This window comes from Nyctereutes procyonoides, unplaced genomic scaffold, assembly GCF_905146905.1.
Source record: "Nyctereutes procyonoides isolate TBG_1078 unplaced genomic scaffold, NYPRO_anot_genome, whole genome shotgun sequence".
NCBI lineage: Eukaryota > Metazoa > Chordata > Mammalia > Carnivora > Canidae > Nyctereutes > Nyctereutes procyonoides.
Genome location: NW_026575140.1, coordinates 46,188,852 through 46,201,274, shown reverse-complemented (window position 1 = coordinate 46,201,274; position 12,423 = coordinate 46,188,852). Strand labels below are relative to the sequence as shown.

At 37.7% G+C, this 12,423-nt stretch overlaps 3 protein-coding genes across 3 annotated transcripts in view; 1 reads left to right on the top strand and 2 right to left on the bottom strand.

Moving 5' to 3' along the window:
- The window catches only part of LOC129497394 (ESX-1 secretion-associated protein EspI-like), a 97,564-nt gene extending 97,296 nt beyond the window's left edge, over window positions 1–268 (top strand). The window contains exon 3 of the mRNA XM_055306254.1: window positions 243–268. The gene's annotated coding sequence lies outside the window, so the exon portion shown is untranslated. The remainder of the gene's footprint in view (window positions 1–242) is intronic.
- The window catches only part of IL23R (interleukin 23 receptor), a 60,672-nt gene extending 57,520 nt beyond the window's left edge, over window positions 1–3,152 (bottom strand). The window contains exons 1-2 of the mRNA XM_055306253.1: window positions 3,113–3,152; window positions 2,739–2,841 (exon numbers count right to left, since the gene is read on the bottom strand). Of these exons, the coding sequence (XP_055162228.1) occupies window positions 2,739–2,808 (70 nt within the window). The 5' untranslated portion in view covers window positions 2,809–2,841; window positions 3,113–3,152. The remainder of the gene's footprint in view (window positions 1–2,738; window positions 2,842–3,112) is intronic.
- Window positions 3,153–6,474: 3,322 nt separating this feature from the next.
- On the bottom strand, window positions 6,475–8,458 carry LOC129497366 (SNW domain-containing protein 1-like). Its single transcript, XM_055306206.1, is given in 1 exon segment — window positions 6,475–8,458. A coding segment is annotated over 1 exon segment (1,611 nt). The 3' UTR covers window positions 6,475–6,847.
- Window positions 8,459–12,423: the final 3,965 nt, after the last annotated feature.

The following is a 12,423-nucleotide window of genomic DNA, read 5'->3' as shown; positions in this document are numbered from 1 at the left end:
AAAATCACTTAAAATTCATCATTAATTTAATAATACAGGAAAATGTTCAGAATATATTTTGTTAAAAAGCAATTGCAGAACAAGATATTTAATATGGGCTCAATATCAGAAATAAATAGATGAATGGATAAAAGAAATGCCCTAAGATATTAACAATGATAATCTCTGTGGGTTAGACTAATTTTTATTTATTTATTTATTTATTTATTTATTTATTTATTTATTTATTTATTTATTTATAGAGACAGAGAGAGAGAGGCAGAGACACAGGCAGAGGGAGAAGCAAGCAGGCATCATACAGAGAGCCAGCCGTGGGACGCGATACAGGGTCTCCAGGATCATGCCCTGGGCTGCAGGCGGCGCTAAACCGCTGTGCCACCGGGGCTGCCCTAGACTAATTTTTAAATTTTTAATTGCATACTTCTGTTTTTAAAAATTATATGGTTAACAATGTATTACTTTTATAACCCAAAATAATAAAGTCATTTTCAAAAACTCAAATGAGAGTGCAATGGAGTATCAGTTAAATTAAATTCACATCAAGGAAAATTTATTATTGTCTTTTTCTGGAAATACTTGCATTAAAATACCTTAAAATCTTATCAAAATAGTGAAAAAGATAAGTATTTGATTTTAAGAGGTCCTTATCTTTGGACCATAATCTTAAAGAATTAATTCGTTTTGTAATACAAATGTAATTGAATATTTCCATGTACACAATGAACATTTATGTATAAATCATGAATACTTAAATGTTCAAGTAGTGATAAAAATAATTCCATCATTATTAGCAGGAAATTGAAGCCAAAGGCATGAAAAGGAAGTTTTAAGAAAGCACCTGACTGCTTTAAATAAGGTAAAAAATTCAGGTTCCGACAAACTGCATCTCCAGGACCTTTTAAAAAATATGTCAATACTGTCATGGAATTATCATGGGGAGTGTTTGAAAATACATAGGAAATGTTTAAAAATGTCAGAAGACTTCAGATTTAGACAAACGTTGTCTTGGTTTTCAAAAATAAAATAAAGAAGAACCCTAGAAATTTTGAACCACTGAGCTTTACAACATTCAGGAATGAATTAGTAAGTCAGTGATTTCTCAATACCTAAAAAAAAAAAATCAGTAATTGGTGAGGACACAGATTGTGTAAGAATAAGTTATACAAAAATATGTTAACATCTTTTTAAAATAGGGATAGTAGATTGGTCCAAGGGATGTTAATTTTTGTTTTTAATTTCAGCAGAGCTATTGCAAAGGGGGAACATAACATGCTAATAGGAAACTTGGAAAAAATGTAGTGTGCATGATATTGAAACTATTCATAGATTGAACAATATATAAAATAATTTCTAATGGACAGTTTGAGGGTCTCTAATAACATATCAGGGGGGGCTTGACTTATTTCTTTCTCTTTTTTTATGATTTTTTTTATTTATTCATGAGAGACAGATAGAGAGAGAGAGACTGGCAGAGACACAGGCAGAGGGAGAAGCAGCAGGCCCCATGCAGGGAGCCCGGTATGGGACTCGATCCCAGGACTCCAGGATCACGCCCTGGGCTGAAGGCAGCGCTAAACCGCTGAGCCACCCAGGGATCCCCTTGACTTATTTCTCAACCCTATATTATATTAATTACTTGAATACATAAACAGAAATCCTACTTATCATTTGCATATTTTAAGAAGTCAGAAAAAGTTAGCTAGTGTCTTATTTCTTCTAAATCTCCCTGGACAGGGATGCCTGGGTGAGTCAGCAGTTGAGTGTCTGCCTTTGGCTCAAGTCGTGACCCCGGGGTCATGGGATCTGTCCCGCATCAGGCTCCCCTGCATGGAGCCTGCTTCTCCCTCTGCCTTAGTCTGCCTCTCTCTCTCTCTCTGTCTCTCATAAATAAATAAGTAACATCTATTAAAAAAAAATCTCCTTGGATTGCTGTCAATTTGACTCTGGGAGTGTCTGATATCCTGCTGGTGGTTATTCTAGTTCTGATGATAGGGCCACCTCTATATCTCCATTACAACTGTGTTCCAATCTACAGAATCCAGTTTTCCTTTTGTCATCATTCCAAGTAACTTGCATGATTTGCAAAGCATTCCTCAAGGTCTAAAACCCTACCTTGTTGTCGCTTGTCTCCGAGTAAATGAATTTCTACCACCTGCCCAGGACACAAAGCCCCAGTAGAAATTCTCAAATGCCAACAGCTATCCTGCCTGAATTTCTGACGATTCCTCAAAGCTGCTTATGCCTGTATCTGTAATGTAAGTGCCAGATGTTTGTGTGAATTATAAGATGGGAATAATAATAGCACGATTGTTGCACAAGTTGTGAGGAATAAAAGGCTTAGCACAGTGCCTGATACATAGTAACTGTCAACAAACGGTTTGTGGAGTTGAATTAAATTTAAATGTTTGTTGGATTGTCATGTAACAGTTATATAACAGTTCAAAGATAGAACGTGCCAACTCAGAATAATAAGCTTCTTCATAGAAATGTTCATATATGAGTTAGAGATTTGTTCATTAGGGATACTTGAAAAAAGAATCCTGCTGTTAGGAGGGAGGTTGGACTCTTTTATTTCATTCATGCACATAATTTTTATGCACATAATTTTTATGTGCATATAGTTTTTCCCAATCTAATAATATTTGATTCTTCAAAGATTCTAACACAATGCCCTAAAAATAACACTCAAGATTTTTTTAAAAAATAAAGGATAGCAATAGGTACTAAAAATACTATACCTCCATGACACCAGTTGAAGAATATGTAAAGAGCTATTACCACATCCCATTGAATTGTGATCTGATTCATGCCTGAAAGCAGGAAAAAGTTCTATGTTGCCCTCTAGGAAAAAAAATATGAAAAATGTTTAAGTTGTAGTATTTTAATGAAATAACAATAATAAAAAGGCATTACATTTTTTTCTAACAGTTATTATTGCCTTTGATGAGAACATTTCAATAGGAAGAAAAGAAGGAAGGTGGGAAGGAAGGAAAAAAGAGGAAGAAAAGAGAGAACAGAAGGGAGGAGGAAACAGGGCAAAGAAAAGTCAGTGGTGTGTGAGGAAGTATGATAAAATGGTCTTTTATACCCTTCAAAAGTCACTCTGACTTACCTTAGTAGGACATTTTGACCCTTGATAAAATGTACTTTCTTCTGATCTGGTCTCTCTCATCAGAAATTTCTGCTCTAACTCCTGATGATAAATTCCCCCGGCCAGATTTCTGTACCTATGAAGCTCCAAAAATATCAGTCTTTGATGAGTTAAACTTGGGAAAAGCCAAAAATTGCAGAACTTCCAGAAAGAAAGCACCCAAAATGAAGAAAGATGAGGTGAGACAAAGGCATATGTGCTCTCACCAGTTAAACTTAGAAAAAAAAAACAAACAAACCCTTTTCATCTGTAGACAGCTAAAAAAAACACATTATATAAATTCCAAACAATATTGCTATTAGTTTACAACTAGAGTTGCATTATTTAGTTGGTTATTTACATTATTGAATAATTCAGTTACTCAATAATCAACATTATTAAGTCATTTTTAGCTGTTTAATAAGGCCCGAGCCTTTCATATAAAACAACAAAACAAAATCATGACTTGTCATATAGCATAACATATCTGATAACATTTCTAAAAACTGGGGTCCCCATGGCCCCCGTGAATATAGGAATCCCTTTCATAATTTGTTAGCAATATTAGGTCTTCTCTTTATAAATAAGAGGCACAACAAGGCCTAAAATGCTCCTGGTTAGAAGTTAAATACTCCCCCAATAGAATATATGCAATAATTATTATTTAAAGTGACACGATGTCAGACAATATTTTAGATCCAACTTTCATCAGTAACCACTATATGAAATATCACAAGAACTTACAAGAAAAAATAACCTGGCCCAAGTATTTCCAAAAAAAAAATATAGCTGTTTTTGAGTATTTGGGTGATCATTGTCTCTTTACCTCTCAACTTGTTGGAAGCACAAAATTCCTCTTCAGAGTCAGGCTGCTACCTTGTTGCCTGTCATGTCCTCTTTCCCTGCTGCCCGCTTGTCAATAATCACTTTAGATTTTCAGCAACGAGGCAAATGGAAATGTCAGCAAAGCCCTGACCTACATTTCAGATTCTTGAAGAGGAACTCAAAAACTGTCCAATTCAAAATGACTGGCTCTCATGTCACTATTTGGGAAAACCCAGATTACTGAAAGTGAACTGCTTTGTCAGTACTTTTTTTTCTCAGTTTATTTTAAAATGGTCTGTCTCATTCAAGAAGTAGAACATATATATCGACTCTGCCTATCAAAATATAATACCATAATATACAAAACGATAACGCTTAGTTTTAATTTGCAATTAACATTGATGTCTATTATAAACCAATTTCTTAAGACAGTTTAAATGCTACTGCTGACCATTCATTTATTTACCAAGAAATTTTGAGTATCTAATATGTGTCAGGTATTGTTCTGGGCATAAAAGATACAAAGGTGATTACTTACTGAACAGCTCTTTTGCTGTATTGTTTAAAGTGATTTAATTTGCGGATCAGTTGAACTATCACTCAGGCTTTAACAGGATTCTACAAGCAAATAAAAAATTACCAAATATTTGGTACATTTATAGTAGGCATCACCAGGGGCTTTCCCTGGCATACTTTCTCCTCCCACGTCCTCTATTACTTCTACATGAATATCTTTTCACTCCATGTATTCCTTTTTATCATAAATGACAGTTACTTGTTGCAATAAACTTCTTAAAGCCAGAAACTCCATCTGACCTTTTAAATTTTTATATTTTTGGTAACTAGTACATTAGAATAGTCTGGGGAAATATTGGAAATATTTCTATGCTCAGATTTATTCTAGACAATGAAAATTAGAATTTCTGTGAAGTCTGGGCATCGTTATTTTTTAATTCCACGTGGTTATAATGAAGAGTCAGGGTTGAGAACTTTTAGAATATAGGAATAAGAGTGTCTTTGAAGACCACACAGAAGAAAGGACTGTCAACTGGGTTTGAATGATTAATAACAATTTTCAAGGCTGTGAAAGAGACTGTGTGGGAAACATTTCCCATACAAGAACAGAATGTGCAAGTAATAGAGATGTTTTAGGACTGATTAGTTATTTCTCCAGGTTGAAGGGAATAGGGTGTGAGCTGGAAAATTAAGGTCAGTGGCAGAATGTAATCACTGGGCTTTGTATTCCTGCCAAGTAGCTTAAACCTTTGTCTTGAAGTCAGTTAGAGATAGCCAAGATTGGTAAACAAAGAAATAACATAATCAGATTGGACTTTTAAAAGATAATTCTAATTATTGGGTGGAGAATTAAATGAAGATGAAGAGCCCAGTTAAAAGGCTATTAAAACCCCAAAGCTGGGGGCACCTGAATCGCTCAGTTGGTTAAGCATCTGCCTTTAGCTCAGGTCATGATCCCAGGGTCCTGGGGTGAAGTCACACAGCAGGGCTCCCTGCTTCTGCCTGCTTCTCCCTCTGCCTCTGCCTCCCGCTCCCCCTGCTTGTGCTCTCTCTCTTTCTCTGTCAAATAAATAAATAACATCTTTAAGAAAAAAAAAAAAGAAAGAAAATCAAAAGCTCATGAAGGTCCAAAGCAAAGCAGAGGCAGCAAGAACTGAGAGGAAGAAACAAAAGTGAGAGCTATACGGAGGAAGATTAGATAGGCCATTGTGACTAGTCAGGGAATGGCGACCCCTGGAGTTGTGCAGTGAACAATACATGTGTGTGGGAGGGGATAAGAATTCAGGAACATGAAGAGTGACTCTGGTATGGTTTTTGCTGACCCAGTAGATAACAACGTTAATTGAATACACAAAAGGAGGAGTGGTGGGGAAGTGATAAGTTTTGTTCTGGTCATGTTAATTTGGAGGACCTTACAACATGTGCACAAAGAACTGTCTGGAGGGCTGTTATAGGCATGGGTAAACCTGGGAGAGAAGTTTGGGCTGGAGATCTAAATTTGGAAGATTTCAGCATATCAGTAGCATTAAAACTAAGATTAGAATAAGAAAACTGAGAGAGCACATCCAGAATGATAAGGGTAAGAAGTAGATGGTCAGAATCAGGAAATCTTGACCAAAGGACAAGGAAAGATACAAGGAATGTATGGCCAGCATCAAATGATCAGAGATTAAATTTGATAAGAACTAAAAGAAAGTATTGGATTTGACAGTAGTTTTCCTGTAGAACAGTTTCAGAAAAGAAATAGAGATAGAAAGGGGATAAAAAAAAAAAGAAAGAAAGAAAGAAAGAAAGAAGAAAGGGGATTGAAGTGAGTTAGAATAAAAAATAAGAGAACATTGACTAATCTTTCAGGAATCTGGATAATCAAAATGAGATCTTTTATCCATTTCTTTTTTTTTTTGTCTAAATGTTTTTATTTGAAACAAATAGTTGCACCGAGGAAGAGCTTACTTCCCCACTCCAAATTAAAACAGAGTGTAATAGGGGCAAACGTCAGGATAGTTCCAGTACGTGAACATCCTTCTACTCACTGTGGCTGGGGCAACTTTATTCATCAGCAGTCATTCTTACACAAAATATTAACCCCAAAGTACTAATGTCACACAAAAGGAAGTGGTCTTAGTTTCATGTGTAGGGCTGTATGTTCTATAAATGCCAAAAGGTAGGAGAAGCACAAACACAACCCACTCTTTAAAAAAAACTAAATAGTTCAAAGAATTTTCCATCCCCCCCTTATTCCCATAATAAAAAGTAGTGCTGGGTTCTGACACCCAGATTTGGTTTTTATCCTGGCCATTTACAAAGTATTTCCCCATCTGACTTGCATCATTAGGGTTATCGATAAAAGTTCATTCACTTTGAAGAGAGGTGCATCTATTCCTTCCTCCTCTTCTTGCCTTCATGCTCATGTTCCTTGGGGCAGCTGCTGTCTGAGGGTCTTTTAGAGCCACTGTGCTGTTTGGCCTCTTCCAAAAACTTGTCCAAACCAAAAGGATCTTCCTCAAACTGAACTGGTCCTTCTCGGCCTCTTTGCCTACGGTCTGAACCAGAAAACTCCTTATCGGGAACAAATCTGTTGGTCTTTATTCTGGCTTCTAGGTCATCACCATACATGTCCTTGTCCAGATTTTTACTGGGCCTGTAAATATTCTGTACCATATCTTTACCACCTCTCCAGGCTTGATCATAAATGTTGTAAATTTCATCTTCTCCACCCGCAAAACCACTGTCCATACCCTTCGACTGGTTGAAGAGCCTTTGGTCTTACTGAACTTCATTGGACGTCTGCGGATTGGGCACACCAAGAGCAATGACTTCACTGATATCTCGATTTTCATTTCTCTGTAGTTTTTACCTCTTATCAGGAGCTGCCCTGGAAAGATTCCAGTCGTGCTGTCTCTCTTTTCGCCTGTCATGCCGGATTTCATCCCTCTCATGTGCCTCCCCATCCTCTTTTTCCACATGGGTTTTAATCCCAGCTCTTCTCTCTCTAGCTTTCTGGGCCATTTCTCGAAGTTTCTCTTCATGTTTCTCCTTTTCTTTTTGTGCCATCTTTCTCTCTACTTGAGCACGCATTTCTACAGCTTCACAAGCTTTCCGATCAGCAACATAGAGGGCTTCAGCCAGCTTAGCAAAATTCTCATTGATGTGAACTGTCTGCAGGCCTCTTCCATCAGCAGCCAGACGTTTGTCTAATGGAATTGTATACCCCTTTGCATTTTTCCAGTTTGAAATACAAGGAGGAATCTTCCATTCTTGTTGCTCCTTCACAGTCATCTTTCGGCTAGGAGAATGCATGACAGGTGCAGGAGGAGAAGGTGGTCCTCGGGGAATTTTCTTATTAATCTTGAATCTTGGAGGCTCCATTGGATCTTTCTGCATTTCTACCATCTGAATAACTCTCTGTTTAGCTCCAGAGTTGAAAGCTACTCCTTGCTGAGATGGTGTGTATCGAATATACGGAGCAGGAGCCAGTTTATCAGCAGCTCGAACTGACATGGCCGCAGCAACCTTCTGTGATACAGATTTTTCTAAGGCTACTCTTGTCTTTTCTGTTATCTCTTTAATGGCTTCTTCATCAGGTCTTTGCAGATCTGGATCATCTGCATTCATGACTTCCTTGGGAACCAGGTCAGTATACTTGCTATAAATGACGTTGTCTTTTGGCTGTCCTTGCCGAGCAATTGCATCATATTTAATTTTTCCTTCAGCATCCACCTGAATGGCTAATGCATTTGACATTTTTTTCTTTTGTCCCATATCCAGTGGATACTGGGCCACATGGATCTCTGGAAAAGCACCTCCATCTCCAAAATCCTCTAATGATCGAGGTATCCAGCCTTTCCTGTACCCATATGGAGGAGGTTCTCTTCGGGACGAGACCAGTGAGGTCTCTCTTGATCTCTGGGATCTTGCTTTTTCTTCAGCCTCAAGCTGGTCCTGAGATAGCTGAGTAGGTGCAGGTAAAAACCTGGTGAGCGCCATCTTCTTCCGCCTCTTTTATCCATTTCATCGGTTGGTTGTTTTTCTTATTATTGAGTTTTGAGAGTTCTTTATATAGTTTGGAAACTAGTCCTTTATCATATACATTTTAAAAATATTTTTTCCTAGTCTGTGGTTTATCTTTTCATTTTCTTACCAATGTCTTTTGAGAGCAGAAATTTTTAATTTTGATCAAGTCTAATTCATTAATGATTCTATTGTTTCATTTGTTTTGTCCTGCTTACATTTTCATCAATGGATTAATACATAATCCTGTTTTTATATGTTTCTGTTTTAAAGACACTTTACTTAATCTATATTGTTGATTCATTAACATTCAACTCAGTGCCAACAACATTATAACTCATGCCTGACAAAGATCATCTAACACGTGGAGTTTCTTTGTAATGTACATTGTGGCCTTTCTTTACTTATGAACACTAGATTGTACTTCAGAACTATGCTTGGGGGCCATTTTGAATGGTGAAATGGGAAAAAATGTGGCACTAAGAAATGTCCTCCAAAAGGACACTTGTTTGCAGTACTAGAGCCGAAATAATCTTTTTTTTTTTTTTTTTTTTTTTTAAGCTGGGAACTTGCACATTGGGTGACTTGAATTTTTCACCGCTCTGCACATGTCTGCAAATTACTGACAAATGCTATAAGTATCGATTTGGGGGTTACAAGTACATTTTAGTTGGTAAAAGAATTCACCAATTGGAATCAGGGAATGAGGATCAACTATATCAAATCTCATATATAAGTGGTTTGACTTCATTTTTAATCAGAAATCATGAAGACCCACTGTCTTGGCTTTTTCCCCATTGGCAGAGTTGCCATAGGGGTATATCTAGGACAGTTTAATTTAAACTTGTCCCAGGGAATTATAAATAACACTCCATTTTATTTTCAAAATTATTCCCGTTTGTAAGATATATTGTCATACTCTTACAGGCCTACAAGAATAAACTGTGTTTCTTTCCTAAAAATCATAATATTTAAAGTTTTCTCTGGTATTTGGTAAAAGTTTGGAATGATTGTTGGTTGAGGGGAATGAAAAGGATGATTGAGTATAAAATGTGTGATCCTGAAAAACATCATATTAAATTAGTAAGCATATTTTGAGTTAGCACATCATCAAGGCAAATACATCACAATGCAGCATTTCAGATTTTTTTTCCAAATTAAAAAAAAATCCTCTTTAAAGAACTTAAAGCTAAAGCAGAAGGAAACAGGTAGAACTGGAGTATTTATGTATTTGTGCTTTTCTAGAAATTGACCTGCCTATTGTGGATTGAAAGTATCTTCGTTTTCCCTGTCCAGAGGCAACAAACATTGTCATAAATTAATTGGCTACTAGAAGGAACTCCTTGAAGTAGATTAGTTAGAATCTGCCAGTTTAAGAAGTATAGCTGAACCAAGACATGGAATGTTAAATTGGTCGCCTAGCAACGCTGGTCTACCTGTAGGGAACCAGGCCTAGAAGGCTCTATGTTGCCTCAGAACACAGATGCCTTATGTTGGTGGGAATGAGCAGAACGGGGATAGACTGTTGATCCCTGAAATGGGAACCTACTGACTTTTGACTTTTTTTGTGGTTGTTGTTGCAGTTCTGCCGTTTTATTTTTCCTGGGATACTCAAGGGGATGTGGGAACAGCCACAGGTTTGGTGGGGGGAAGCCCCATCTCCCCTCCCTTGACTTTAAAGAGAATAGAAAAATTTACCACCTCTATATGGGGAAGTGATACAGCAGCCTGTGTTTTCAATATGCTGGCTTAGGGCTGGTAATCTGATTAGAAAAGGGGAGTAGGACACTAGTCCTGAGTTTGTGCTTGCATAAAGGATACACTGTTTTTACTTAGATTATTGCATTTCTTTGTGGTAACTTTAGTAGGGGTGAGTGACTGTATATTAACAGTGTGTAAAGCTCCTCAGAGGGGATCACTGGGTGGCTCAGTGGTTTAGCGCCTGCCTTCGGCCCGGGGCATGATCCTGGAGTCCTGAGATCGAGTCCCACATCAGGCTCCCCGCATGGAGCCCGCCTGTGTCTCTGCGTCTCTTTCTCTCTGTGTCTCTCATGAATAAATAAAATCTTAAAAAAAAAAAAAACCTCCTCAGACATTCCATTAGAGATACCACTAAAAATGCAAAATCCCATTAGGTAGACTTGATTTCGGAGGCTTAAGATTTTGTATAGTGATCTAGTAATTCTGTATGAAATGAAGAAATTAATATTATGAGAGGGTGGAGAAACTGATGAGTGGTTGGATGAGTTGTTTTTTGAAGTAAGGGAGATGGCAGTGGCTACCTGTAGGGGCCAGAGGAAGCCCCTTGGGTATGCGCAGGGAAGATGCTTTGTACATATCTGTGCAATTCTTGGTAGGTAGAGTACAGTGGTACAGCCTAGTCTGTTTCTGTACTTGGAAAGAAAATAGGTGTCCCCATCTGAGATGGCTTACAGTACTATAATGGGTAAAGTGTGACAGGATCCCTTTTCCCATCTTGACCAGGACAAGACATGTAGCCAACCCCTTCCTGGCAGGCACAAATGGAACCAAGATGACAGAAGAGGGCCTTTCGAAATGCAACACCAATAAAGGCAAGACAGGATGGATTTTTTTGTTGTTGTTTTTCCTAAAGCATACCGCAGCTCTGAAACAACTCCCTAGTTTTTGATAGAATAAAAGTCTAATTGTTTAACAGACGTTCAACTAGGAAAGTGGCTCCTATCACCCAATTTCTTCTTTAAAGAACCAAAAGAGAGACAACTGCATCCTCATGTTTGGGTCCCCAGAAATTGAGGATAAAAGCAGAAAAGCCCAGTGTGATTGTGGATAGACCTGTACAGTGAGCCACCCTTCATAGCCTAGTTAGGGTCATTTCTGTATATACTGCACTAAGGGGCTTGATCCTGGGATAAAGAACTCTTCTGCACTTTCCAATATACGGTAGACTGTATATGTAATTGAAGCAAAGATTTATTTTCTAATTTATTGTGACATTCTGCCTTTCTGTTATTATAGGCTCAATGAAAGTGTTGCATATCCTTGAGTGCCTTTCATGTACCATCATACATTGTACTTGGGGCTGTGACTACAGAGGGGATGTTAACAGCTTTCAAGGACCCTTCAGTGGGAAAGACGATTGTATTTAAAAATTAAAGTGCCAAAGAATAAAGTGCTAATGGGAAGGTATGAAAACAGTTAAAGGAGCAGAGAGGAATATACAGCAGCCTCAGGTCCACAATTTTGCAAAGTTCAGGCTGGAATGCCAACTCCTGTAAGATAAAATTGACCTGACCTGGGTCAAGGACTCAGGCTCAGTTTGTGTGTTCCCTCCAGTTTGATCACACTTGTGCCTCTGAACTGGATTTTTATGGTACCTCTTTCAACTGCCTCTCCTGCTGCCCCATCACCCTCCAGTGGGTTGGTACTGTACCATGTCCACTTTGCTTCACTGGTGGTGTCCAACTCAGTGTCTGTGCCTGCCCTACGTTTCAACACTCACAACTCTGAATTATTATGAAAAGTACAATTTTAATTTTGTAGTCTTTAAGAAGGTAACAGAAAATGTTATTCATTTCAGAAAACATTTTATGAAAAATATTGGACTTGTTTTTCTAACTTCATGGCCTTGAAGTTTTAGTTATCTTGAGGGTAGTCTTACTGGAAGAACTCATTCTTTAAATGTGCCAGATAAATTAAATAGCCTAGTTAGGTATCATTTTATTAATTTTCTCAACCACTGAATTATTCATAAGAGATATGTAGACTTTTAAAAGAGAAATAAATACCATAAATCTTATGACTCATCCAGAAGATGGTACCTACATGCAGCTAGCTGCTCCACTCCTCTCAGCATCAAACACCTGATGGCAAGTTCAGCTGTGTCAGAGGAAGGTGCTACAGGCTGAATCATAGTTATTTCCTGTGAGGTATGCATTAAAGGTCAACTTTACCTTATTTCC